Here is a 23,299-nt window from a genome sequence, read left to right as displayed (position 1 = left end):
GCGTCCCAGCATTCCCCGCGCGAGCCCTGGAGCACTTCCGCCCTGTTGTGAAGTGGGTGTCTCGGTGGGTGAGTGCGGGTGGCGGGGCGGGGGCAGCTGGGACTCGGGGTCTGGGCTGGGAGACTTTGGAGAAGGTGGTGGCACAGGGGTCAGGGGAGGGGAGTAGAGAGGGAAGAAAGGAGCCTTCGTGCGCGCGCGCGCGTGTGTGTGGTGGGGGGGCCGGTCCGAGGATGAAGCGTCCGCAGATGGGCAGGGTCACAGAGGGGTCAAGGATGAGGAGGGAGATCGAGGGTCCTGGGAATGAGGAGGGTCCACCGGCGAGGGGACGGGGGGTGGGGTGGGGTGGTGGGGGATTTTGGAGGTGGGAGAATGAGAGCAGGGTCTGGGGACCCAGAGGGAGGGAGAGAGGGCCCTGGGAAAAAGTGAACATCAGAGGGCCCCAGGCTTGAAGCCTGGCCTGAAAGAGAATGTTTCCACTGCTGCCTACCCACCTAGAGCCCCACTGCCTAATCTGGGAGCCGCTCACACTCTGTCATGGTGTTACCTCTGGATCCCAGCGGTGGGAATGCCCATTGTGCCCCGTCGTCGTCGCCGCCGCCGCGGTGCCCCTTTCCTTCCTTGTTCCTGGTGGAAGGGCATGGCCTCATCATCCACTTCACTCATCTGCCCTCCCCGCTTCCTCGGCAGCCCCCCACCTCTGCATCAAAAACCAAGCCAGTGAGCTTCCCTAGATTCTCTTGTGCAAAGTAGGACAGGGTCCAGTAGGATTTCCAGGCTTGTGATCCCCAGGCCTTAACTAGGAGGCCCCTCAGGGAAGTTCAGACTCCGAGCCTTTGGTTAGTAGTCAAGGTTAGCCGTCAAGAGCTTAAGGGCACTATTAAGGGCACTAAACCGCAGGGCCGCCTTTATTTCCCAAACACAAACCGAATTCACCGCCATTGAGTCGATCCCAACTCAGAGTGAGCCTAAGGAAATTAAAGTCACACTGGAGTCGGTGCTTAAGGACAGGGTAGGACTACCCCTATGGGATTCTGAGATTACATCTTGGTAGAGAATGAGAGAAGATAGTATTCGAAGGGAACCCAGTTATCTTCCCGCTCCCAGTCCTAGAGCAGGGTATACAAGAGGTAGTAGGTGGAGATGAGGATGCAAAGGGCAATGGAGGGGTGGGGTGGGGAGAAAGCCTCACCGTTCCCCTCTACATCCAGGGGGGTCTGCTTTCGCTTTCCTTCATATATTTTAGATCTGCTTTTCATTAGTGGCGCTTTTACTCTTCCCATCCCCCTAACCTGCACACACATTGCAGCTGGTATGACCTAGTTAACCGGCAAATCGGACTGTGCCTTCTTCTGCTTCTCAGGGGTGCTTCATTAGCTCCCATCCCAACAGAACTGAGTTCCAAATCTTAGCTTGACACCCACAACCCTTCAAACACGTTTCTAACCCCCCTGGCATCCTCATCTTCAACTATTACCTCTTGTATACCCTTTTCTAGGACTACGAAGGTTCTCTCTATTTCCTGGGTAGATGATTTGATTCTCTCTGATTAGAATACTCTCTTCTCTCATTCTCTACCAAGAGAACCACTCTGCCCTTAAGCACCAACTCGTGTTTCTTTGTTTAATTTCCTTAGGTAGAACAAGGCCCCCTTCTCGCCCTGGATCCCTCTCTCGCCGTATTTGCCATGTTGGCTTATGATTTTCTGTGACCCATTTCTTTCACTTGAACATCTCCAGGGCATTGGAGCCACTTCAATTTCCCCAGTGCCCAGCTCCAAGCAGGCATCAGAAAATGTTGGGTGAATGTGGGCACAAGGACTGTCCAGGGTGAGCTTTACTGTGTCAGATTTGAGGAGTGCTACTTGCAGTGCATTCCCAGGGACCTGAGCTTCAGTCTGCAGCCTGAGGCTGGTTAATTGCTTTGGGGAGATTAAGCCAAGGGTGGCAAATTCAAAGCCAAGGGTGCTGCTACTTCCCCTGTGTCTCTATCAGTGATGCCTAATTGATCACATCAGTTTGAAGGGACTGGGCGTCCTCAGCAGTATAATTGAGGAAGCCACTTGGGTTCATTCAAATTGGCCTTTAAGTAAAACCTTTTTAACTTAAGTTCCAGCTGCTTGAACTTAGCCTGGATCAGCAGACAAATGGACCCGACAGCCTCTGGGAGCCCCCAATTTCATTTTCTTTGGCATGGGCCCTGGGTGGATCTTCTCTTCCAACCCCACTGTTCCTGAGGTGAGCTGGTCTTGCCGACATCTATCCATCACTACCCCAGGAGCCAGGGTGCTAGTCAGCCTCCCCCTGCTTGTGATGGGATCCTGACTTTTTGACAGAAGTCATAACGTATCCCTCATGGTTTGGGAGAACCTGGACCACCTGGCCTCTTCCTGGATATGAATTGAGATCACTGCTCACCGTGGACAAAGAGGCAGCTTGTCTGAATGAAGCTCACCAGCATCCTTTATTCAGCCCTTATGGGGTTCCCAACAATTTTGAGTTGGTTTTCAACCTTTAGAATTCCACAGTTGCAGCTTCTGGAAAACTTGGAAGGCCTGGAAACACTGGGCTCACGTTTCCGTTCGGAAGCTGTAGGTAGCTGTGCCCCTTCCCAGGCCGCTGCAGTCATTTCTATTGCCTGCCTGGTCCCTGGACCTTTTATATTTGTAGCCCTTAGTTGGTCACATGACCTGCCCAGAGTCACGTGGCTGATCATTGGCAGGAGAGGACCTGGAACCCACATCTGCTCTCTCCCGCCTTAATCGTCTCTCCACTCTCCCTTGCCATCTTCTCGGGGCTTTGGGTGACAGGCAGACCTGGAGGAGGCTCGATTGTGTGGCCAGACACCAGGGATGCAGAAAATACACCTGGCTTTAGATCCCAGCTCTGCCACTTGCTACTTGTGTAACCTTAAACAAGTGCTTTTTAGTCATAGAAAATTCAGTCTCCCAAAATGCAGTTTGAGTTTGGTGTAGTCGTACGTTACAGGATGATTGTCTTCTACAATCAGCACCGGAGGCAGGGAAAAAAGCAAACCACATTCAGTAAGCTTACAAATGCTTTGGCGAGGAGCGCTGTCAGAAATGAGCTCACTGGCTTTCAGGGAGCCCACCAGGATGGTTGGGTTCTCTTGGTTGAGCATTGAAGAGTTGGCTTGTGTTTCGGAGCCACGTTGTGTGAAAGATCTGGCTCCTGCCCTGGAAAGAGAGGCCCGAGGGAACAAAGGTTAAGTGGGCGCTTTCTGGTCTTGGTCTGGAGTTGGGTATGTGTGAGTTTTAGGCCAGTGCAATGCAACACAGCACGAATGATGCTTGCTTGTTCCCAGGACTCAGTGAGAGGAGGAGCGTAGAGCCCCAGACACCAGGCTGGGCACTTCCTGGGCACTCAGTTAAGCAGTACTTGGGGGAGGTGCTGATCCTGTGGCAGCCTGGTAGTCCTGGTTGTTTTAGGACTGAGGATTGCTCTTGTCCTTTTGGTCTGTTCTCTGTGAGCTGCTGCCCCTCTTCCTACAATAGGATGTGGTTTGTATCTGTCTAAGAAAAGAGTGGGGAAAACTGGTGAGAGGGGTGGCCCCTGAGGCTTTCTGATTTCTACTGGAAACTAGCCTTAGGATTTCAAATCTTCCCAGCAGAACTTTATCGAAGACCTTGGGCCTGGTGAGACAGCAATTGGCTGTTAGCTGTAACACCCTCTCTGTGTAGGAGCACCTACTTCTTTGTAGATGAATGCTCTCTCACTACTGTACCTTCCATGAAGTTAGGACTCTGTCCTGTCACCATTGGGTCTCTAGCTGGTCCTCCCTCAGTCAGGCACAGCGTGGAGTGGGCGCTCTACAATGACACACTGGTGAATGAGTCTTCATGTGAGAGCGTGACACACAGATGCTTGGATTACCACATGAGTCGCACCGCTGCTAAAGAAGGAGGTCCCGTGAGAAATGAATTCTTTAGCTTCCTATTAATGACTGGCCTTGCGTAGCCCAGGAGGCTTTTGTTGCACGACATTTACCATTTTGACAAAAGCCATCAAGACTTTAAATGGCCCTGTTATTTATCAGACACTGAGTTGGGCAATGTGCATACAAAAATGAGTAAACTAGAGTCTGGGACTTCGAAATACATCTAGTGCGGTTTTCAGATGCTGGGATTCGTAACCACACAAACAAAACTAAACCAAAAAACTTGAACTCACTGCCTTGGGGTCAATGCCAACTTCTACTGACTATCAGGCAGGATAGAATTGCCCCTGAGTTCACGAGACCAAGTCCCTCGGAGAGACGGGATTTGAACTGCTGACCTTGGGCATCGCTACCCCATGTGTAACCACTACACCCCTGCGCTCGCATGGGGTCGTACCGGTATTAGAGGCGGGAACTGCCTGCTGCAGGGACACAGGGTGGAGAGAAAACTGTGGGGAAGCAGGAGCTGGGCCGCGCATGACGAGAGCGTGTCGAGAAACTTCATGGGGGAGTGGCTTTTGCAGTGACAGCCGAAGGATGGCAGGAAGACTTTCCCATGGTCTGAGGGGCTTCAGAAAAAGGCCATCATCGCTCAGTTTCATTTTCCACCAACTTTTTGGAGCCCCTGCATATATGGAGAGCTATAGGACAAGGCTTTTAGTTCTCAGCACTCTTGCTTGTTTTCTGGCAGCCTCGCGTCAGATGGCCCCAGATGCAAACGCCACCCTTCCTCTATTCACAGTCAGCTGTGTCAGGCAGTGGGTAGCTCCCTTTGGCCCTAAATCATCTCGACTTGTTGGGAACGACACACAGAGGACCAGTGTAAGATAACCCAGCACAGGGTGTTCAGGATCCTCAAGCCCAGTCCTTCACTCAGCAAATATGTACTGAGAGCCTCCTGTGACTAGTGCCCTCTGCTTCTAGCAGGGGCCAACCCAACCCGCCAGCCAAACCCACTGCCATCCAGCCAATGCCGACTTAGAGGGACCCGACAAGACAAGGTAGAAGTAGAACTGCCCCAGTGTGTTTCTGAGACTAACTCTGCATGAGAGTAGAAAGCCTCATTTTTCGCCCGCAGAGCAACTGGTGGTTTCGAACTGCTAACTTGAGGGTTAGCAGTTCAATGCATTATTCGCTACGCCACCCAAAGTGGAGGAGTAAGCTATATTCTTTGCCCTCCGTGAGGTTATAATCGTAGCAAGTGTCAGGCAGAACTAAGGTGGAAATAAAGAGGAGAAAGGTGTTCCTTCAGGTGTGCACAGGAGGGTCATTCCATTTTAAATCTGTTGTTTGCGGAAATGGGTTTGTTGTAATCTTCGGTTCATGGCAATCAATCACAAGTTCCCTGTTGAGTGATTCCCAAGTGTGCGAAGCTCCATGCTGGGTTCTTCAGGAAGTCCGTGGTCTAGTGGAGAAGGTGAGTGCGATAAGATCTGATCATGATTACGGTAGAGGAAACAGGGGCTATGGAAGTTTATAAGGAGCCCAGGGGGTGCCGTGAGTTACATATTTGGCTGCTAACCTCAAGGTCAGCAGTTTGAAACCACCAGCTGTTCCCTGGGAGAAAGCGGAGACTTTCTACTCTAGGACAGAGTTACAGTCTTGGGAACCCACATGGGCACTTCTCCTTTAGGGCTGCTATGGGTTGGAACAGACTCAGTGGCAACGAGTTTGAGGTTTGAGGTGGAAGCTTATGACTGAAGACTGAATCTTATTTTAGGAAACAGGGAAGACCTCTTGGGAAATGTCCAAATTAGGCTCAGGCCTGGCTAAGGGAAGAAGTGGGGGTCATTTTCTGGGGGAGATCATAGCCTGTGGGTGGGTTCAGGGGGCTGTGCACCCTGACTAGTGGGAGCAAGGTAGAGAGCGGGGACTGGAGCCTGGGAAAGATTGTCTGCCCATACTGAGGGAAATGAGAGGCCACTGAAAGTGTTTTGCAGGGAAATGACGTGGCCACCTTGTGAGCTGGTTTGAATGTTGTGTGAAGAAGGAACCAGGGGCTGGAATAGAGCAGAGAAGTGAGTTTGCAGGTTGATCACGTGATGCTTCCCTGGCCTGAGGAGGTAATTGTTTAGAAAAGGCACAAGTTCGTAGGAGAAACTGATGACGTCAGCTTTTGAACCATTGGATTTCACGTGTCCGCGGGACTGTCAGGTGGAAGTGCCCTGTCGCTGGTTGGGTGTGGGGACTCTGGAGGCATGGAACCAGGCCCTGGCTGGCGTTCTGGGAGTCGTCAGAATAGAGATGGCGGGACAGCCAAGTAGAGGATGGCCCGGGCATGAACTGCGAGAGAAAGAGATCTGCATGGAGAGCACTCTCAGAGGACGTGTGAACAGGCAGGAAGAAAGGCCCTCTGGAGAGGATGACATTTGAAGCTCAGCTGAGAGAAAGTTCGACTTCGGATGTGTGCCCAAGGGAGGAAGGTGACCCCGGGCCCGGTCCTGGAGGCTTTGAATGCTCAGCTAAGGCTTGCGGGCTTGTCCCAAGATGGTTTAATTGTGTGCGGTGTGTCTTGGGGTGTCCAGGCCGCTAGCTTTGGTGGCAGGTTGTGGTTTTACTTGGCACCCCTCGGACTCCACGCATGGAGGTGGGAGGTACGGGAGAGTGGAGACGAGACTCCTGGCCTCGCTTCCTCACGGTGGTCTTTGTCTTTCTGCCTTTAGATCCTTGGGGACAGACGCCTCTCTCAGGACCCGCCTGGGCAGGTACACGCTACATGCAGGAAGAAGTCAGAAGAGGACAGTCCAGCAGAAGTGAGGCGCCCAGACTGCACCATGGCTGTGGCCCTGGAATTCCAGGCCCAGGACTCTCCCTTGCCAGAGCCTGAGGGACTCCTGATCGTGAAACTGGAGGAAGACTCCTGGGGATCAGAGCCCAAATCCCAGGAGGAGGAACCCCAGCAGCCGGTCCCTGTCTCAGAGGCCTCCCGCCAGCGCTTCAGGCAGTTCCAGTACAGGGATGCAGCTGGGCCCCACGAGGCCTTCAGCCAGCTCTGGGAGCTCTGCTGCCGCTGGCTGAGGCCCGAGATCCATCTCAAGGAGCAGATCCTGGAGCTGCTGGTGCTGGAGCAGTTCCTGAAGATCTTGCCCAGGGAGGCCCAGAGCTGGGTGCAGGCCCGCCACCCCGAGAGCGGTGAGGAGGCGGTGGCCTTGGTGGAGGATTGGCATCGAGAGGCCCACGCCGCACAGCAGCAGGTGAGGCCACAGTCTGTTCCCCAAGGAGCAGGTCGGGCCGGGCAGCCGAGCTAGGCTAGTGTGAGTAGGGTACTAATTGCCAGTATCAGGATGGAATAATGGAAGAAATGGTCTTACCTGTACTGAGCACTTACAATGTAGCAATCACTGCTCAGAGCTGTGACCTCCCATCAAGTCTGTCCTGACTCAAGTGACCCTGTGTGCAGTAGACAAGCTATTGTGTGGTCCCGTGCCATCCATCCTCACAGCCATGCCTCTATTTGATCGCTCTTTGTGGCTGACCCTCTACTCTACCAAGCATGATGTCTTTCCCTCGGAGAAGATGTGCACAGAAGGCGGGACGAAGGCTCATCATCCTCCCTTCTAAGGAGCATTCTGGTTGTGCTTATTCCCACACACAGGTGTTTGTTTTTCTGGTAGTCCGTGGTAGATCCACGGTTCTTCTCCAACACCCCGATTCAAGTGCGTCAATTCTGTGCTCTTCTTTACTCACTGTCTCGGTCTCGTGTGCATATGAGGCGATTGAAAATGCCATGGCTTGGTCCAGGTGCACCTTAGTCCTCTGCCCTCTACCACTTGTACAGCAGATCTAGCCAGTGCAAAGCGCCATCCTTTGATTTCTTGACTGCAGCTTCTATGGACTTTGATTTTGGATCCAAGTATAATGAAATCCTAGACTTTTCCCATCTTTTCTCTGATTATTATTACTATTGTTCAGTTTGGAGGATTTTCCTTTCCATTAAGTTGTAATCCATACTAAGTCTTTGACCTTTATCAGTAAGGGCTTCCAAGTCCTCTAGCTTCCAGCAAGCAAGGTTCTTTTAAGTCCTTGGCATGTAGTAACTCATTTAATCTCCTCGACAGTTTAATGAGCTAGATACTGGTACCCTAATTATTTCTGATGCAGAAAACTGAGGCCGAGAGAAGCTAAGTAATTTGCCCCGGATCATCACATGTGAGAAAATTTGAACCCACACAGCCTGACTCTCAGGCAGCACTTGTAACCAGGACTCTAAAACAGCATCTAGTGTGTTGTCCATGTAACAGTGTTTTCACAAATGAGATCGCTTTGGATTCTGACAGCAGTTAATGTAGATAGACAGAAACCATGTCATTGCCCCCATTTTGCAGATGAGACCAAAGCCTCCCCTCACTCAGACAGTGAGCCAGAGGCCTCCGCCCCCCTCCATGCTTAGCTTCGAAGGCCCATCATTCTGTCCTCTACACAACAGATGCCTCATCTGCAAACCATAGATTTAAAAACACCTCTGAGTTGGTCAGCGCAATGGAGATAGGATGTTTATTGGACGAGCACTCACTGTGTCAGACAGGGGCCCTGGTGGTTCATTGGGTTAAGCACTGAGCTGCTAAGTCGAAAGGTCGGCAGTTTGAACACGTCAGCTGCTCTGAGGGAGAAAGATGAAGCCATTTGCTTCTGTCGAGATTTGCAACCTCAGAAACCGTATGGAGCCTTCGGCTCTGACTTACAGGGTCACCGTGCATCCGATCGACTCCATGGTAGTCGGTTTAGTTTTGGTTCCTCTCACCAAGGAGTCTCTGGGTAGTGTCTAGGGCTAAGTGCTGGGGTACTCATCACAAAGTTGGCCATCGGAAGCTTCCCTTCAGAAGCACCTCAGAAGAAAGTCTTGGTGACCTGTTTTAGAAAGGCCACGGCCCGAAAACCCTGGTGGGTACGTACGGTTCTATTCTAACACATAGGGTCGCCAAGAATTGGGATCAACCTGACAGCAATTGCGTTTGTTTTAATGACCGTTTTTTAACTGGGTGAATGGACGCTGAGAGGTCAGTAGCTGATCCAACGGTAAGCCGAGATCAGGAAAACCAAAGTGCCATGGATGGATTGGACAGTCACGGTTTACCAGAGACCTTTGAAGACCCATTATATGATTCTGGTGTGACACACCTCGAATCCTCTTTGAGGCTGGTGTGTGCAGAACAAGGCCTGTGCTTGGCTTCCAGCTACCCGGAGCCCATATCTCGACATACTCCTGCTGCCCTCCTTTGGTCAGCTAGTAAAAATTCTGAGCTGCATCCCACTGGGGGAAATGGTCAGGCTCAAGAAGCATCCTTTGTAAATGGTAGGGTTTCTCTCTGGGTCAAAGACCTTGATACAGATTTGAGTTTGGAGGAAGAAAGTCCGCAGCTTTTCTTTTCGGATTCCTTTACAAATTGATGGAGGATACAGAACGCGTAACACGAGGGGCCTCACAAAAGTCCCTGCCTATCTACTTGTAGAACTAAGTCTGAGCGAGGTGTACCATTTTTCATTAGGCCGTTCTACCTCCCCCATCATTTCTTTAATAAAGGGCTCTTTGTCCTAAGTGGCAGTGAAGGACCAAACGGAAGGCAGGTGAAGAATTAGAGACTCAGAGATGAGAATTGCCTTAAATCAAGGTCTTAAATGATTCTTCCTTCATCTGAAAAAGGATGGGGTTGGACTAGACCAAAGGTTCTCAAATCATGCCTGGTGAGCAGACTCAAGGTTGAACTGCTTCTAAAAATGAGAAAAATAAGGTAATGGAGTCTTTATATGTTTCTCCTCTGATCCTCATTTTCAGTTTTTCTGCATGTTCCCAAGTACTCACAGAGGTCTAAACGAAAGGGTAGGTAGCCAAGGAGCTCGGGTAGAGGGGCATATATGTTATATGTAGCTCATTATTTTATATGTGCGACACACAGCTTCCATTTTTTCTAAGTAAAGGTCATACTAATGGAGTGGAGTAGCTTCATTGTGTCCCCCAGAAGGACCACCTAGAAAAGGTCAGGAGGTACCAGACTAAAGGGGCAGTATGCCATTTTCCTTCAAGGGCTCCCAGCGTGTTTAACCTGTGGTCATCCTCCAGCAGAAGCTCTCTCCCTGTCAGCTGCACAGGCATTTGTGATGGATTCTGGGTTCGTCCCTCTTCCTCCTAAGTCTCCTCTGCTGCTGTCGAGTCAGTGCCAACTTAGGGACCCTCTGTTCTACAGAAGGGAACATTACCTGGCCCTGCGCCGTCCTCACAATTGTTCTGAGGTTTGAGCCACTGTGCCAATCCATCTAGCTTTCTCTTTTCGCTGCCCCTCTACTTCAGCAAGCATGACGTCCAGAGACTGGTCTCTCCTGACATGTCCTTGCCATTCTTACCTTTAAGACATTCTGACTGTACTTCTTGCAGGAGCCCTGGTGCCATAGTGGTTAGGTGTTGGGCTGCTCATTGCATGATCAGCAGTTCGAAACCATTTAGCTGCTCCATGGGATAAAGACAAGGCTCTCTGTTCTCCTAAAGAGTTATCGTCTCAGAAACCCACAGGGGCAGTTCTGCCCTGCCCTATAGGGTTGCTATGAGTCAGAATCAACTCAAGGGCAGTGAATTTTGGTTGTGGTTTTTGGTAATAACCTTGCTATCAGCCAAGGCCATGGGCTTCCTTGAGGCAAAGTGATCACTGAGGATATGGGTACTGTAGCAAGTGTGGTGAAGAAGTCAGATGGGACCCAGCTGTCACAGAGAGTAGCTCCTGGGGTCTTACAGTTTTGCTTTAAAGCAAGCAGTCATATAAGTGAGGGTTCAGCTAAATCTACTTGGAAGAAGGACACCAGCGTATGTGATCCATGAATTGTACATAATAAAATCCAAACCCATAGGAGGGATGCTATTAGAGCTTGGATTCTGAACACTTGGTTGTCAGAAGGCTGTGGATGACATTGAAAGCCCCGTTGCCGATGGATTACTACAGTTGTCGTTAGGTCAAAATGTGACACCTTATCATTTGATCGCCCTCTCGATCCAGTGTCGAATTCTTCCAATTTTAAATATTTTTTGCTTTGCTTTTTTATTGAGATTTTTTGCTGTTTCATCCTGTCATTGTTGTTGGGGGTCTTTGTTTGTGTTTTGTGTTGATTTTGTAAGTTTTTCTGTATAGGAAACCCAGGATAGGTAAACCTCTAGATACAACAGCTGGATTAATAGGTTCCAAAGGGACATGGCAGGGAAGTTGGCAGGTGACAGGGAGCTAACGAGGACGAGGACGAAACCGTGTCCTGGAATTGATGGTGGTGATGGTCGCACAACTCTTATGAACACGAGGGAACGATTGAAATGTATGATAAGTGAATTGTATGTCATTGAAACTGTTAAAATTAATCAACTAATTGATTTTTATAAATTTAATGCGAATAATTCCAACTAGGCCATTCCATTTTTCATGTTCTCCTGTTCTGAGTTAAAGTGCTATATTTATTTACCCTTCTGATTTTAGGATTCAGTGCACCTTTTAAAAAACACATACATGATTTTAAAGTTCCGGGTTTGATTCTTTGTCTTCTTTTTAATCATATTTACATGAAATTTGTCTTTACCTTTCAGCAGGGATATTTAGGGTTGATAAAAGCAGACTGCCTCATCTTCCTTCTGGAGAGCTGCTGGTGGATTCTAACTGCTGACCTCTTGGTTGGTTAGTGGCCAACCACTAAATCACTGCATAACCAATGCTGCTTTGTTTGGTGAAGGCAGCAGGATGGCTCTATGGCCATCGTTTACATCATCTTTGGGTCTTAAAACTGCCTGTTAGCTTTTGCACCATGATTACCCTCATGATAGCACCCCTACCCTACCAAAGTGGGTCTCGCGGAACTGATGTCTGGGAATTTTGGCTGTCCGTAGGAACTGGAATCATATGCAGAGACCAGGTCCTTAAAGGCAATGCAGGAAACACAGAGCTTCCAGCTGCAGCCGGCGGACCACTGGCCTGAGGGACAGGCTCAAAAGCAGTGGACGAAGAATCCAGACTCTGACCTTCCCAAGTATCTCAACGCCAAGGTGGTGCCACAGTCCTTGCAAGAGAGCAGTGAGTACCAGAACCAGAGCAACGCCAGGAAGAGGGCCCTCTCCGTTGCAGAGAGGGCTGGGTGCTAGAGAAGGGTGCCCGGGGAGGAAGCCTGTACACATTTCAAAGCAAGGTGTAGGGTGTAGATCCCTTTCTGATAGATGGACGGAGAAGCTAGGTAAGTAAGTCAGCCCTGGAGAAGAGGAGGAAGCTGCCAGGGGCCCCGCTGTCCTTGTAGTTATGGCTCAGGTACAGGCTGCTGCCCTGCAGGGTGGGGATTGTGGGGGTTCAAGACTGGCCTCTCACATGACATCGCTGAGGCAGCTTAGGAGGTGGACACTGTGCCAGAGAAATCCAAGGAGAACTCTGCCCTGGCTACAGGGGTAGTAGCCTCAGGTAGTTCCACGCATGACTTCCAGAAAGCTGCACCTGGCGGGGCTCTTTGGAATCCGGAGTTTGAGTTTCAGAGATTTTTTTCCTCCTCAGCTGTTCTCACTCCCAGAGCCTCTGCTCTCCTGAAGATGGGACACATTAGCGATTGGGAGGTGGCCCCTGAATCCCAGGTAAGCTGCTGCTTGCTCTTCCTTGGCTGCCAGCACTAAGCTCCTGTGCTCTCCTCCCTCCCACGGCCTCCCCTCAGCAAAGGGCGCAGGCTGGGAGGCTGCCCCTCCCCATGCCCAGCTCCTGCTCCTTGGCCTTATGCTGCGGCCTCACCAGCCTCACTGTGGAACCTTGTGTTGGGCTCTCTCTCCAGGAGCTGGGGGTGGGGGCGGGGATGATGAGGCAGGCTGTTAAAAGGCCAGTGGCCTTTGAGTCGCTACACTTGTCATCTGTGTTCTCTTGTGCATCTCACAGAAAGCGCTGGGTCCGAGGGAAGAGGAGTCCCTCAAGGAGCCCCCAAGAGGAGACTGTGGGACCAGCGTGTCCTTGGGTAAGGAAATATGTCCCCTGGAGAAGAAAGCCACTCCATGCCCAGAGAGGGTCTCCTCACTTCCTCAAGGCGGAATTCAGTGACTGGAGGAGCCGTTCCCTGTGTGGGCCCGTCTCCTGGGAAGAAGCTCATGGCCTCGCTTGCCATTGGCATCTCTCTTTTGGCCATGAAGCAAGACAGCTTTCCCGTGAAGCTGATCCTGAGGCCGGCGGAGCAGAGACAAAGAACCTGGCTCTGAGCTACTTCTGTTGTAGGGAGAGCAGTGCTTCCCAAGACAGGTGAAAGCGCCCGTTGGCGGGGGCTCTGGAATGATCCAGGGGGCTTACCAAAACAGATACCTGCACTTTATCCGGGATTATGGGCCACAGGACAAAAGTTTTTTGTTTTTTCTTTTTAAAATCATTTCATTGGGGGCTCATACAACTCATCACAATCCATCCATCCATCGATGTGTCGAGCACATTTGTATATTTGTTGCCCTCATCATTCTCAAATCATTTTCTTTCTACTTGAGCCCTTGGTATCAGCTCCTCATTCCTCCTCCCCTCCCCCCCACCCCCATGAACCTTTGATAATTTATAAATTATTATTATTTTGTCATGTCTTACACTGTCCGACATCTCCCTTCACCCACTTTTCTGTTGTCCACCCCCCAGGGAGTGGGTTATATGTAGATCACTCTGATTGGTTCCCCCTTTCTACCCCACCTTCTCCTTCCCCTCCTGGTATCTACTCTCATTATTGGTCCTGAGGAGTTTATCTGTCCTGGATTCCCTGTTTCCAGTTCCTATCTGTACCAGTGTACATCCTCTGGTCCAACCGGATTTGTAAGGTAGAATTGGGATCATGATAGTGGGGGTAGGGGGAGGAAGCATTAAAGACCCACAGGAAAGTTGTATGCTTCATTGTTGCTATACTGCACCCTGACTGGCTCATCTCTCCTCCCCTTCTGTAAGGGGATGTCCATTTGCCTACAGTTGGGCTTTGGGTCTCGGCTCCACGCTCCCCCTCATTCACAATGATAAGATTTTTTGTTCTTTGATTTTTTTGTTCTTTGATCCCATTGACACCTCATGATCACACAGGCTGGTGTTCTTCCATGTGGGCTTTGTTGCTTCTCTGCTAGATGGGCATTTGTTTATCTTCAAGCCTTTAAGACCCCAGATGCTATGTCTTTTGATAGCTGGGCACCATCAGCTTTCTTCACCACCTTTGCTTGTGTACCCGCCTTGTCTTCCGTGATCATGTCGGGAAGGTGAGTATCATGGAATGCCAGTTTAATAGAACAAAGTGTTCTTGCATTGAGGGAGTACTTGAGTCGAGGCCCAATGTCCAAGTGCTACCTTAATACTAAACCTATAAATATGTGCACATAGATCTATTTCCCAGTTGTCATATATAAATATATTTACATACCTGTGTGTTTATAGTCTATAAATGCCCTTTGTCTCCTAGTTCCTTCCTTTATTAACTTTTACTTTCCTCTGTCCCAGTATCATGTTCAGCCTTCATTTGGGTTTCAGTAATTCCTCTCGGTTACATTGCCCTTGATCCAGCTCTACCAGGCCTCTTACACCTTCCTTGCCATCGATTTTGGATCACTTGTTCCTTTGTCCCTGTGTTTGTTAACACCCACTTCCTCCCACCTCTCCTCAAACTGTCACTCCCATTGTTTTCTCCTCCAGATTGTTTATCCCACCTATCTTATCTAGATAGACCTTCAGCGATAAGAATATGCACATAAAACAAGACAGAGCAAAACAAAGCAACAAAAGGAAACAAAAAAACCAATGACAAAAGAAGCCTGTGAATAGTTCAAGGTCTGTTTGTTGACCTTTAGGAGTATTTTCCAGTGGAATCTGATGGGGTGCCATGCCTGGCTCCAAAGTATTTTTGGTTTTCCCTGGGGACTCTGTTGTTCTGTTCCCTTGCTGTTCGTTGCACGCCCTTAGTGTTTTGCCTTGGTGTGGTAGGATCAGATTGGGTGCAATTCCCACAGTATGTCTCCAGTGTTGTCCCCCATAGGGCTGTGGGTCAGTGAGGGGTGTCATATCTCGTAGTGGGGCGGGCCCTATGGTCTCTCTGTGCATTGGCTGCTCTGAACAGGAATATCATCCTCAAGGCTTGGTGGGCCAGGATGTGCTCCACTCTCTCTTCCTCCCCCTTCATTTGCTCCTGTGTGCTCTGATCAGACATGTCCCTCTCCTGGAGCTGTAGCTTCAGTGCTGTCTTCTGGGGCGGCTGTCCACGTAGTTGGGATTGGGGCTGGTCCCTCAGACCTCTCTATTGGTTCCCAGCTTCATGTCAGTATGTTGCATTCACACCTTGGAGCACCGGGTTAAAGTCTGGGCCCTCTTTCCCTGTGGAGATATAAACAGTACCCTCCCCTTTAGTGGGTTAGTGCCCTGTTTCCCCACTAACCATGTCTTTTTTCCCCCCCTTTTTTCTTTTTTCCCCTCCTTTTCAGTTGGCTACCGCATGTATCCCTGGCTTTTGTCTGGCCCCTTCCATATTTCCTGGACCTTGCCCCAGGGATGTTTGTATACAGTAACTTTTTCCCTGTGCCCCTTTGCATTTTTGTTGTTGTGAAGCTTACCTCAGTGGACTCATGTTTAGGACAGCAGTTTTCCATTGCCAGAGGGGTGCTAAGTACGGTTTCTTTGTTTGTTTTTATGAAAAGGGGCTGGTCGGCCGAATAAGTTTGGGAACCCGTGGTTTACAGCATGTACCCCATCTGGAATGAGAAAATGAGTTTCCTTACTTTTAAAACCAGTTGGCTATGTTTAAAGGCCTGCAGTCTCCAAAGCTCCCCGCAGTAACTAATTGGAGGAAAGTGGATGGAAAGCGTTGAGAGCTCAAAGGGGAGCCAGGATCATCCCGTTCAGCATTTCCCCACGTTTCTCCCTCCGAGCCCCATTTCTCCAGCGGCAGTGTGAGAAAAGGGGTTCTGTTGTCCAGTAAGTGGCCGGCAAGCTTCAAGTACCTGACCGTGATCATGAGTGGGATCTGCCTTGGTCCCTTATTTTCTCTCACTCACGTGCCTTCCCTCATGTTGATCCTAGACACCTCCGAGAAAGAGCTCCTTACTTGGCTTCCCATGTAGAGGTGCCCATAGGAAAGGCGACTGTGCTGGTCATAGGGACTTTGGGCACATCTTTGTGGTTTAGCCTATCTGTCTCCTAGACTTGATTCCCTAGAGCCAGCCCTTGAGGGATGACTCCTCCGAGACAGCAGCCTGGGGCCCTGACCCTGGACCATGATGAATGTATTGAAGTAGTGAATGCTAGAATCCACCCTGTCCCCTTCTAGTCAGGCACGCTTTGTCCCTGTCACCCCGTGTTGGCTGCATAGCACGGCTCTTGTTCTTGTCTCTGGCGTTCCCTAGACCCGACAGAGCCATGCGTCTTAAAGCAGCCGCCATGGAGTTAGTTCAGACTCATGGCAGCCCTGTAGGATCTAGTAGAACTGCTCCCCATGGTTTCTAGCACTGCAGAACGTGACAGGGGCAAACAGCTTTCTCTTTTTGCCCACAGAGGAGCTGGCGGGCTTGAGCTCCCGGTTGGTTAGCAGCTCAGCGTAACGCACGGAACCACGAGAGCTTGAGTCGAGAGAATGCTAAACAGAGTGGCTCTCACTGTCTCACAGCCATTTGAAGGAATGACATGGGCATTTCTCCTCTGCCTTTTGTAGGGAGAGGAGCAAGCCTCAGGGACAAGCACCGCTCACCCAACGACTTTCCGCAATCATGTTTCTTCCTTTTTTCTTACAGGTGTTCTCAGTTCAAAACCAAATAGCATCTGCCGGCGGGAGCAAGCACCAGCATTTTGGGGGACAAGCCTGATAACCTCTGGGAAGAGGAGCACGGCAGGCGATTACAGCGTGGGTCATGAGCAAGCGCGACCAGCTCAGGCCCTGGCCTGGAGGGCCGCAAGGCCCTGGGATGAGCAGTACCAGTGTGCCGTGGAGGACATGAAGGTGTCAGGTGTGCACTGGGGCTATGAGGAGACCAAGACTTTCCTGGCAATCTTGAGTGAGTCTCCTTTCTCTGAAAAGCTCCGGACTTGTCACCAGAACCGACAGGTGTATCGAGCCATTGCAGAGAGACTAAGGGCACGGGGCTTCCTGCGGACCCTGGAGCAGTGTCGCTACAGGGTCAAAAATCTCCTACGGAACTACCGGAAAGCCAAAAGCAGCCGCCCGCCCGGGACCTGCCCCTTCTACGAGGAGCTGGAGGCCCTGGTGAGGGCCCGGTCGGCCATTAGAGCCACAGAGCGCCCAGGAGGGGCTGTGGCACTCCCTAGGCTGGGGGATAGTGACGTGGAGGTAGATGAGCAGGAGGAAGGGGGCTGGGAGCCTGAGGAAACAGCAGAAGACTGTAATGGTGATGACCTGGCCAGTGATGAATCCGTGCCGGGGCCCAGGATCCCGGGGGGCCCGGCTCTCTTCCAGAGTCGTATTGGTAAGAACATGCGAACATGGGGGTTATTCAGATCCAGAGCCCAACTCCCCTGCCAGCCTAACATTTCCTCTCTGGGGTCAGGACGTAGACTGCAAGCCTGGATTGCTGTCACTAGAGGAACGTGTCCAGCACTTTAGGTCCTTCTCGAATTCTCTTTTCAGCTAGGATAACTCTGCCCGTACCCATGACTCCCAGTGATCTAGCATTTCCCAGAGTATATCACTGACTGTTGTGGAGCTGATCCTATCGGTCTCATGCAAAGCCCCGTCACCATTGAGTTGATTTCAACTCCGAGCACCTCTGTAGGTAGGACAGAGCAGACCGGTCCCATGGGGTTTCCAAGGCTGTCCACTCTGCAGAAGCAAACGAGCACATTGTTCTCCCTTGGAGTGCCAGGTGGATTTGAACTGTTGACCTTTTGGTTAAAAACTGCACGTTTAGCCACTGCTCCAGTAGGGTCGCTTTATTGTTCTATGAGTGGCCCTTTAATTTTCTACTCGTGTATTTTTCTTAGTACATATTAGAAAAAGAAGAACTACCACATCAACCTATGATTTCACAGAGAGTAAATTTAGGTATGTAATTTATTCAGGATCCCAGAGCAGTTTCATGTACATGTGAGGTGGTGTTTGTATAAGGACAAGACTGAAGGTTTTCATAGAACGATTTCCATATGTCCCACGCCCCCTTCTTGTCTTTATACACATACCTCTTTTACATAATACAACAACAATGCTATTGTTAGGTATTGTTAGGTGCTGTGGAGTGGGTTCTGACTCTCAGCGTCTCTGTGCACGGTTTCTGAATTGCCTGTGTTCTGGACATTTGGTAGGGCAGATGACCCCAGTCCTGATGACCTAGGCAAATCCCATTTAAGTCTCACAGCTTTGAACTTTTCACTCCTGACAGCAGGTGTGCACTGGGGCTACGAGGAGACCAAGGCTTTCCTGGCAATTCTCAGCGAGTCTCCATTCTCTGAAAAGCTTCGCACCTGTCACCAGAACAGCCAGGTGTACCGGGCTATTGCAGAGCGGCTGTGCGCACTGGGCTTCCTGAGGACGCTGGAGCAGTGTCGCTACAGATTCAAAAACCTCCTTCGAAGCTACCGGAAGGCCAAGAGCAGCCGCCCGCCAGGGACGTGCCCCTTCTATGAGGAGCTGGATTCGTTGATGAGGGCTCGGACTTCAGTTAGAGCTATAGGGACCCTGAGGGAGGCTGCATGCTTCCTCCGGTCTGGGCCAAACAGTACCAAGGCTGATGACCAAGAGGCCTGGGACGAGATGGGAGATGAGGATGCCATCAACCCCCCAGCCCCATGTCCTAAAACCCTAGACACTGGTAAGCCTGCAGTAACTGTCATGCAGTAAAAGCGAGAGAGAGAAAGGGACTGAATAAGAAATCAGTTTGTGCTTTGCTCTGATTATCCAGTCTCTGGTCTAAAGTGAGAGAGCAGTCAGTCTGGATTTCATTGAGGTGTAGATGAGTACTTACAGATTTGCTTTATCTCACGTGACACAGAATATACTGAATACTGTTGGTTAGAGGAAGGTCTTTATTATTGAATAATGAGATTCGGGAATTAGTCAGGGAAACGGACTGCTTGCACAGGCCGCATGGCTCCCTGGTGGGGTCACCATGTCCCAGCCTACAGCCCTTGTGTCTCAGGCTTTGTGGGTCATCTATGCATGCGTGTACCAAAACACTGTCAGTTTAGTGCTAGCCATTTCATAAGACAGCATACAAGTGCACAGTAATTCCATAAGCTATTAGGTTGTGACTGTTCATTGCTGTCACGTCCATTCTGACCGAGGACACCTCATTCATGCAGGGTAGAACTGTGCTTTAGGATATTCAGGGCTGGGACCTTTTAGGAGCAGATTGCAAGGCCTGTCTTCTAAGGAGCCTTTGGGTAAATTTAAAAGGCCAACCTTTTGGCTAGAGATGGAATGCTTAACTGTTTGAGGCACTCAGATTCTTCAAGATATAAAATGCAGATATATCAAATAAATACCAAGGAAAAGGGACACAAAAAACATTTCTGTTCATTCTTTCAGGTTTTGAATTGAGGCATGAGGATGAAGACCAGATTTTAGAGCAGGACATTTTTGAAGATTTGCCTGGAGGATTGTCAAAATGTACTACCGAGGATGCCTGCCAAACGTATGATTGGGAAGAAGAGAGTGACAATGAAAATGAAGGTGAAAGACAATGGGGAAATCCCCTACAGGAACAGTGGGAGAAATCTTCTTCCGAAGAGGACTTAGAAAAACTTATCGACCATCAAGGTCTCTACTTGACAGAGAAACCCTACAAGTGTGACACATGTGTGAAGAGCTTCAGCCGGAGTTCCCACTTCCTTGCCCACCAGCGGATCCACACCGGTGAGAAACCCTACCCATGCCTGGAATGTGGGAAAAGCTTTAGTGACCGCTCCAACCTCAACACCCACCAGCGAATCCACACTGGAGAAAAGCCCTACAAATGTCCTGAATGTGGGAAAAGCTTTAGTGACCACTCCAATCTCATCACCCACCAGCGAATCCACACTGGAGAAAAGCCCTACAAATGCAGGGAATGTTGGAAAAGCTTCAATCAGAGCTCCAACCTGCTGAAACATCAGAGAATCCACTTTGGAGGAAATCTTGACCACTGTCGTGAGCCTGGGGAAAGCTTTGTCCAGAGCTCATCCTTTAGTGCTCACTGGAGGGACTCTATCGAGACATCTCCCGAACAGTCTCCAAGTGGAGGCAGCATCAATAAGACGTTAAATTCCCCTGGGCTGTACAGCACCAACTCGGGGGAAAAGCTGTATCAGTGCTCTGATTGTGGAAGAAGCTTCTCGAAGAGCTCTGCCCTCCTTAGTCACCAAAGAATGCATTCGGGGGAGAAACCGTATGACTGTGCTGAATGTGGGAGAAGCTTCAGCAAGAGAACTACCCTGGCCAGCCACCAGCGAACTCACACTGGGGAAAAGCCATACAAGTGTGGAGACTGTGGGAAAGGCTTCAGTGAGCGCTCCAAATTGATCACACACCAGAGGGTTCACACAGGAGAGAAGCCCTACAAATGCCTCGAGTGTGGGAAGTTCTTCCGCGACCGTTCTAATCTCATTACTCACCAGAGGATTCACACGGGAGAGAAGCCTTATAAGTGTAGCGAGTGTGGGAAATGCTTTAACCAGAGCTCCAGTCTTATCATTCATCAGAGAATCCACACAGGGGAGAAACCCTACAAGTGCACCGAGTGTGGCAAAGAGTTCAACAACAGCTCTCACTTCAGTGCCCATCGAAGGACCCATGTGGGAGGGAAAGCATCATAGGGATCACCCCCCCTCCCCTAACAAAGGAGAGAGAAATGGATACTTAAACAACTCCCGAGATCTTAAGATAGAGGCTAGAAAGAAACATTCCCAATTTGGGGGGTTGGTGTATATCCAGGAAAGTTACTTTGGAATAACACAAGTAAGTTGGACATGAATTAGAGATACTAAGGATCTATCTTTGAAGGCATTTTCCTTAAATGTAATTTGCTTTTCTCCTATGAAACACACACACACACAAACCTCAGGTAGTCCTTACATTTGCTTTTGTGTCCCTGGGTGGCTCAAATGACTTTAACTTAACTATTAACTTAAAAGATTTGTGGTTTGGACCCACCCTGTGGCACTGGGGAATAAAGACCTGGCGATCTGATTCCATAATGATTACAGCCGAGCAAAACTCTACTCTGTAACACGTGGGGTTGCCAGGGGTTGGATTTTGAAAGTTTTATCAGTGTTTGAGCCAAACTGGTAACTGAGAACCTCCAGAGGTACCTCTGGGCTTGAGCAGAGCTCCTGGCCATTGGTGTGCCTTTACACGCTGAGTGTACACACACCCAATCCGTCAGTAGTGGTTCTTGTACAGGGCCACTTCCATTTGGGGCTTATGCTCATGGGAGAACTTTGAGACTGGTGAAATGGGCATAGTTGAGTAAAGGGTACAGATAACAGTGGCATCACTGTATGCTTATACGCTAGCCAAAAGAGCCAGAACATAAGCATATGCTGTTTGTCAGGCTCTGTGTTGAGCATGACATAGACCACCCCATTGAATTCTCACAACAAAACCCAGCAGGTGGGTACCTATACTCCTTCCCAGAGGAGAAAACTGAGGCACCAAGAAGTTAAATAGCTTTCCATTCCCATCTGAGAGTGTCAGAGGCAGGATTCAACCATAGCTGTCTGTCTCCAGAGCCTTTACTGCTACACTGAATTAATCCCTTTCACAGAAAGACAGGTAGCTCAGGTGCCAGGATCTCAAAGCACTTTATAAACTACATTTCCTGTTAGAATTCCTTTATGTAGTCTCCTTTTAACAAATGTAGAACTGAGACTCTAAAGATTAAAGGACTTAGGACAACTGGACTTGGCAAAATGTTTTAAAGCGACGCTGAGTAATATCAAACTCATGTGAATTTCTATCTTTGCAATAATATGGGTGGGGCATTTGAAGTGCTGGGTGTGGGGAGCGTGTGTAGCCATAGTGATGTGTTTTTCCCACCGAGACGCTACTTAGCTAAGGTTGTTGTTACTCTTTTCTCTCTTGGAGGAAGGGTTGCAGCCGTACTTGTTACTCTTGGCTTGGTTGTCCTTGGTTGTCCGCAAAATCTTACAGGAACCTGAACCTCCTTGCCAGTGCTCACTCTGACCTGTAATTTTCTCTCCTGACCCTTTCGTGGGATGGTGGAAGCTGTGTTCCTGACCTTTGTGCCAAAACTGAAGTGGAAGGGAGAGCGAAAGGATTTGAGCTGTTGTACCCTCTCAAATTTTGGACACAGTTTTATCCCAAGTCATCTTGCCCCAAGTCTCTGCAGAGCTTTTTAAGTGTTGGTCCCACACCAGCCAAAGAGGGAAGACTAGCAATAGTATAGTTTTCTAATTTGCAGCAGTTTGGTCAACAACAACAACAAAAAAGCTTAAAACATTTTTTTTGTTGGGGGCTCCTACAACTCTTATCACAATCCATACATTCATCCATTGTGTCAAGCACATTTGTATGTTTGTTGCCATCATCTTTCTCAAAACATTTTTTACTTGAGCCCTTGGTATCAGCTCATTTTCCCCTCCCTCCCCCCACACCCCTCACGAACCCTTGATAATTTATAAATTTTTATTTTGTCATGTCTTACCCTGTCTGATGTCACCTTTCACCCACTTGTCTGTTGTCTGACCCCAGGGAGGGGTTTATATGTAGATCCTTGTGATCAGTTCCCCCTTTCTACCCCTCCTTCCCTCCACCCTCCCGGTATTGCCACTGTCACCACTGGTCCTGAGGGGTTCATCTGTCCTGGATGCCCTGTGTTTCCAGTTCCTATCTGTACCAGTGTACATCCTCTGGTCCAGCTGGATTTGTAAGGTAAAATTGGGATCATGATGGTGGGGAGGAAGCATTAAAGAACTAGAGAAAAATTGTATGTTTCATTGTTGCTACACTGCACCCTGATTGGCTCATCTCCCTGTGACCCTTCTGTAAGGGGATGTCCAGTTATCTACAGTACCCATTCTGTACTCCCCCTCATTCACAGTGATATGATTTTTTGTTCTCTGATGCCTGATACCTGATCCCATCAACACCTCATGATCACAGAAGCTGGTGTGCTTCTTCCATGTGGGCTTTGTTGCTTCTGAGCTAGATGGCTGCTTGTTTATCTTCAAGCCTTTAAGATCCCAGATGCTATCTTTTGATAGCCGGGCACCATCAGCTTTCTTCATTTAATTTTTTAAAATGATGGCTAAGGACTTGTGTTTCCATAGGAATTCACGGGAAACTTTCTCTCTCACATCCACCTGTGACATTGGGATGCTAGTGATCTTCAGGGACTTGAGCAGTACATATGAGATAAAACGTATGATTTCACTTCAAGGAATAGAACTTCATATGAATCAGGTGTGAGGGC

General features: G+C 49.5%; 1 protein-coding gene across 2 annotated transcripts; it reads left to right on the top strand.

Annotated features, from left to right (window-relative positions):
- The first annotated feature begins 43 nt into the window (after positions 1-43).
- ZSCAN20 (zinc finger and SCAN domain containing 20) lies at positions 44-21,767 on the top strand. 2 transcript variants are annotated; one of them, XM_045299156.1, is made up of 8 exons: positions 44-68; positions 6,618-7,148; positions 11,810-11,993; positions 12,459-12,535; positions 12,828-12,903; positions 16,673-17,362; positions 18,272-18,700; positions 19,417-21,767. In XM_045299156.1, exons 2-8 carry the CDS (start codon positions 6,729-6,731, stop codon positions 20,679-20,681), a joined length of 3,141 nt encoding a protein of 1,046 aa, XP_045155091.1. In that variant the 5' UTR covers positions 44-68; positions 6,618-6,728; the 3' UTR covers positions 20,682-21,767. The 2 variants fall into 2 exon arrangements, with proteins under 2 accessions (XP_045155091.1, XP_004705044.1); XM_004704987.2 differs by lacking the exon at positions 44-68 and adding an exon at positions 4,248-5,371.
- The last annotated feature ends 1,532 nt before the right edge of the window (positions 21,768-23,299 follow it).

This window comes from Echinops telfairi, unplaced genomic scaffold (genome assembly GCF_000313985.2).
Source record: "Echinops telfairi isolate 266 unplaced genomic scaffold, ASM31398v2 ScPeMD7_7457;HRSCAF=8495, whole genome shotgun sequence".
Taxonomy (NCBI): Eukaryota; Metazoa; Chordata; class Mammalia; order Afrosoricida; family Tenrecidae; genus Echinops; species Echinops telfairi.
The sequence above is the reverse complement of the archived record's forward strand: the minus strand, read 5'-3'. Positions and strand labels throughout refer to the sequence as shown.

What these genes read in the sequence shown, in the direction of transcription:
- ZSCAN20 (XM_045299156.1), top strand. Translation starts at nt 6,729, where the DNA reads ATGGCTGTGGCCCTGGAATTCCAGGCCCAGGACTCTCCCTTGCCAGAG. An exon ending in ACAGTCCTTGCAAGAGAGCA is followed by an intron (nt 11,994 to 12,458) that starts GTGAGTACCAGA and finishes TTTCCTCCTCAG; the next exon opens with CTGTTCTCACTCCCAGAGCC. An exon ending in TCTCTTCCAGAGTCGTATTG is followed by an intron (nt 17,363 to 18,271) that starts GTAAGAACATGC and finishes CACTCCTGACAG; the next exon opens with CAGGTGTGCACTGGGGCTAC.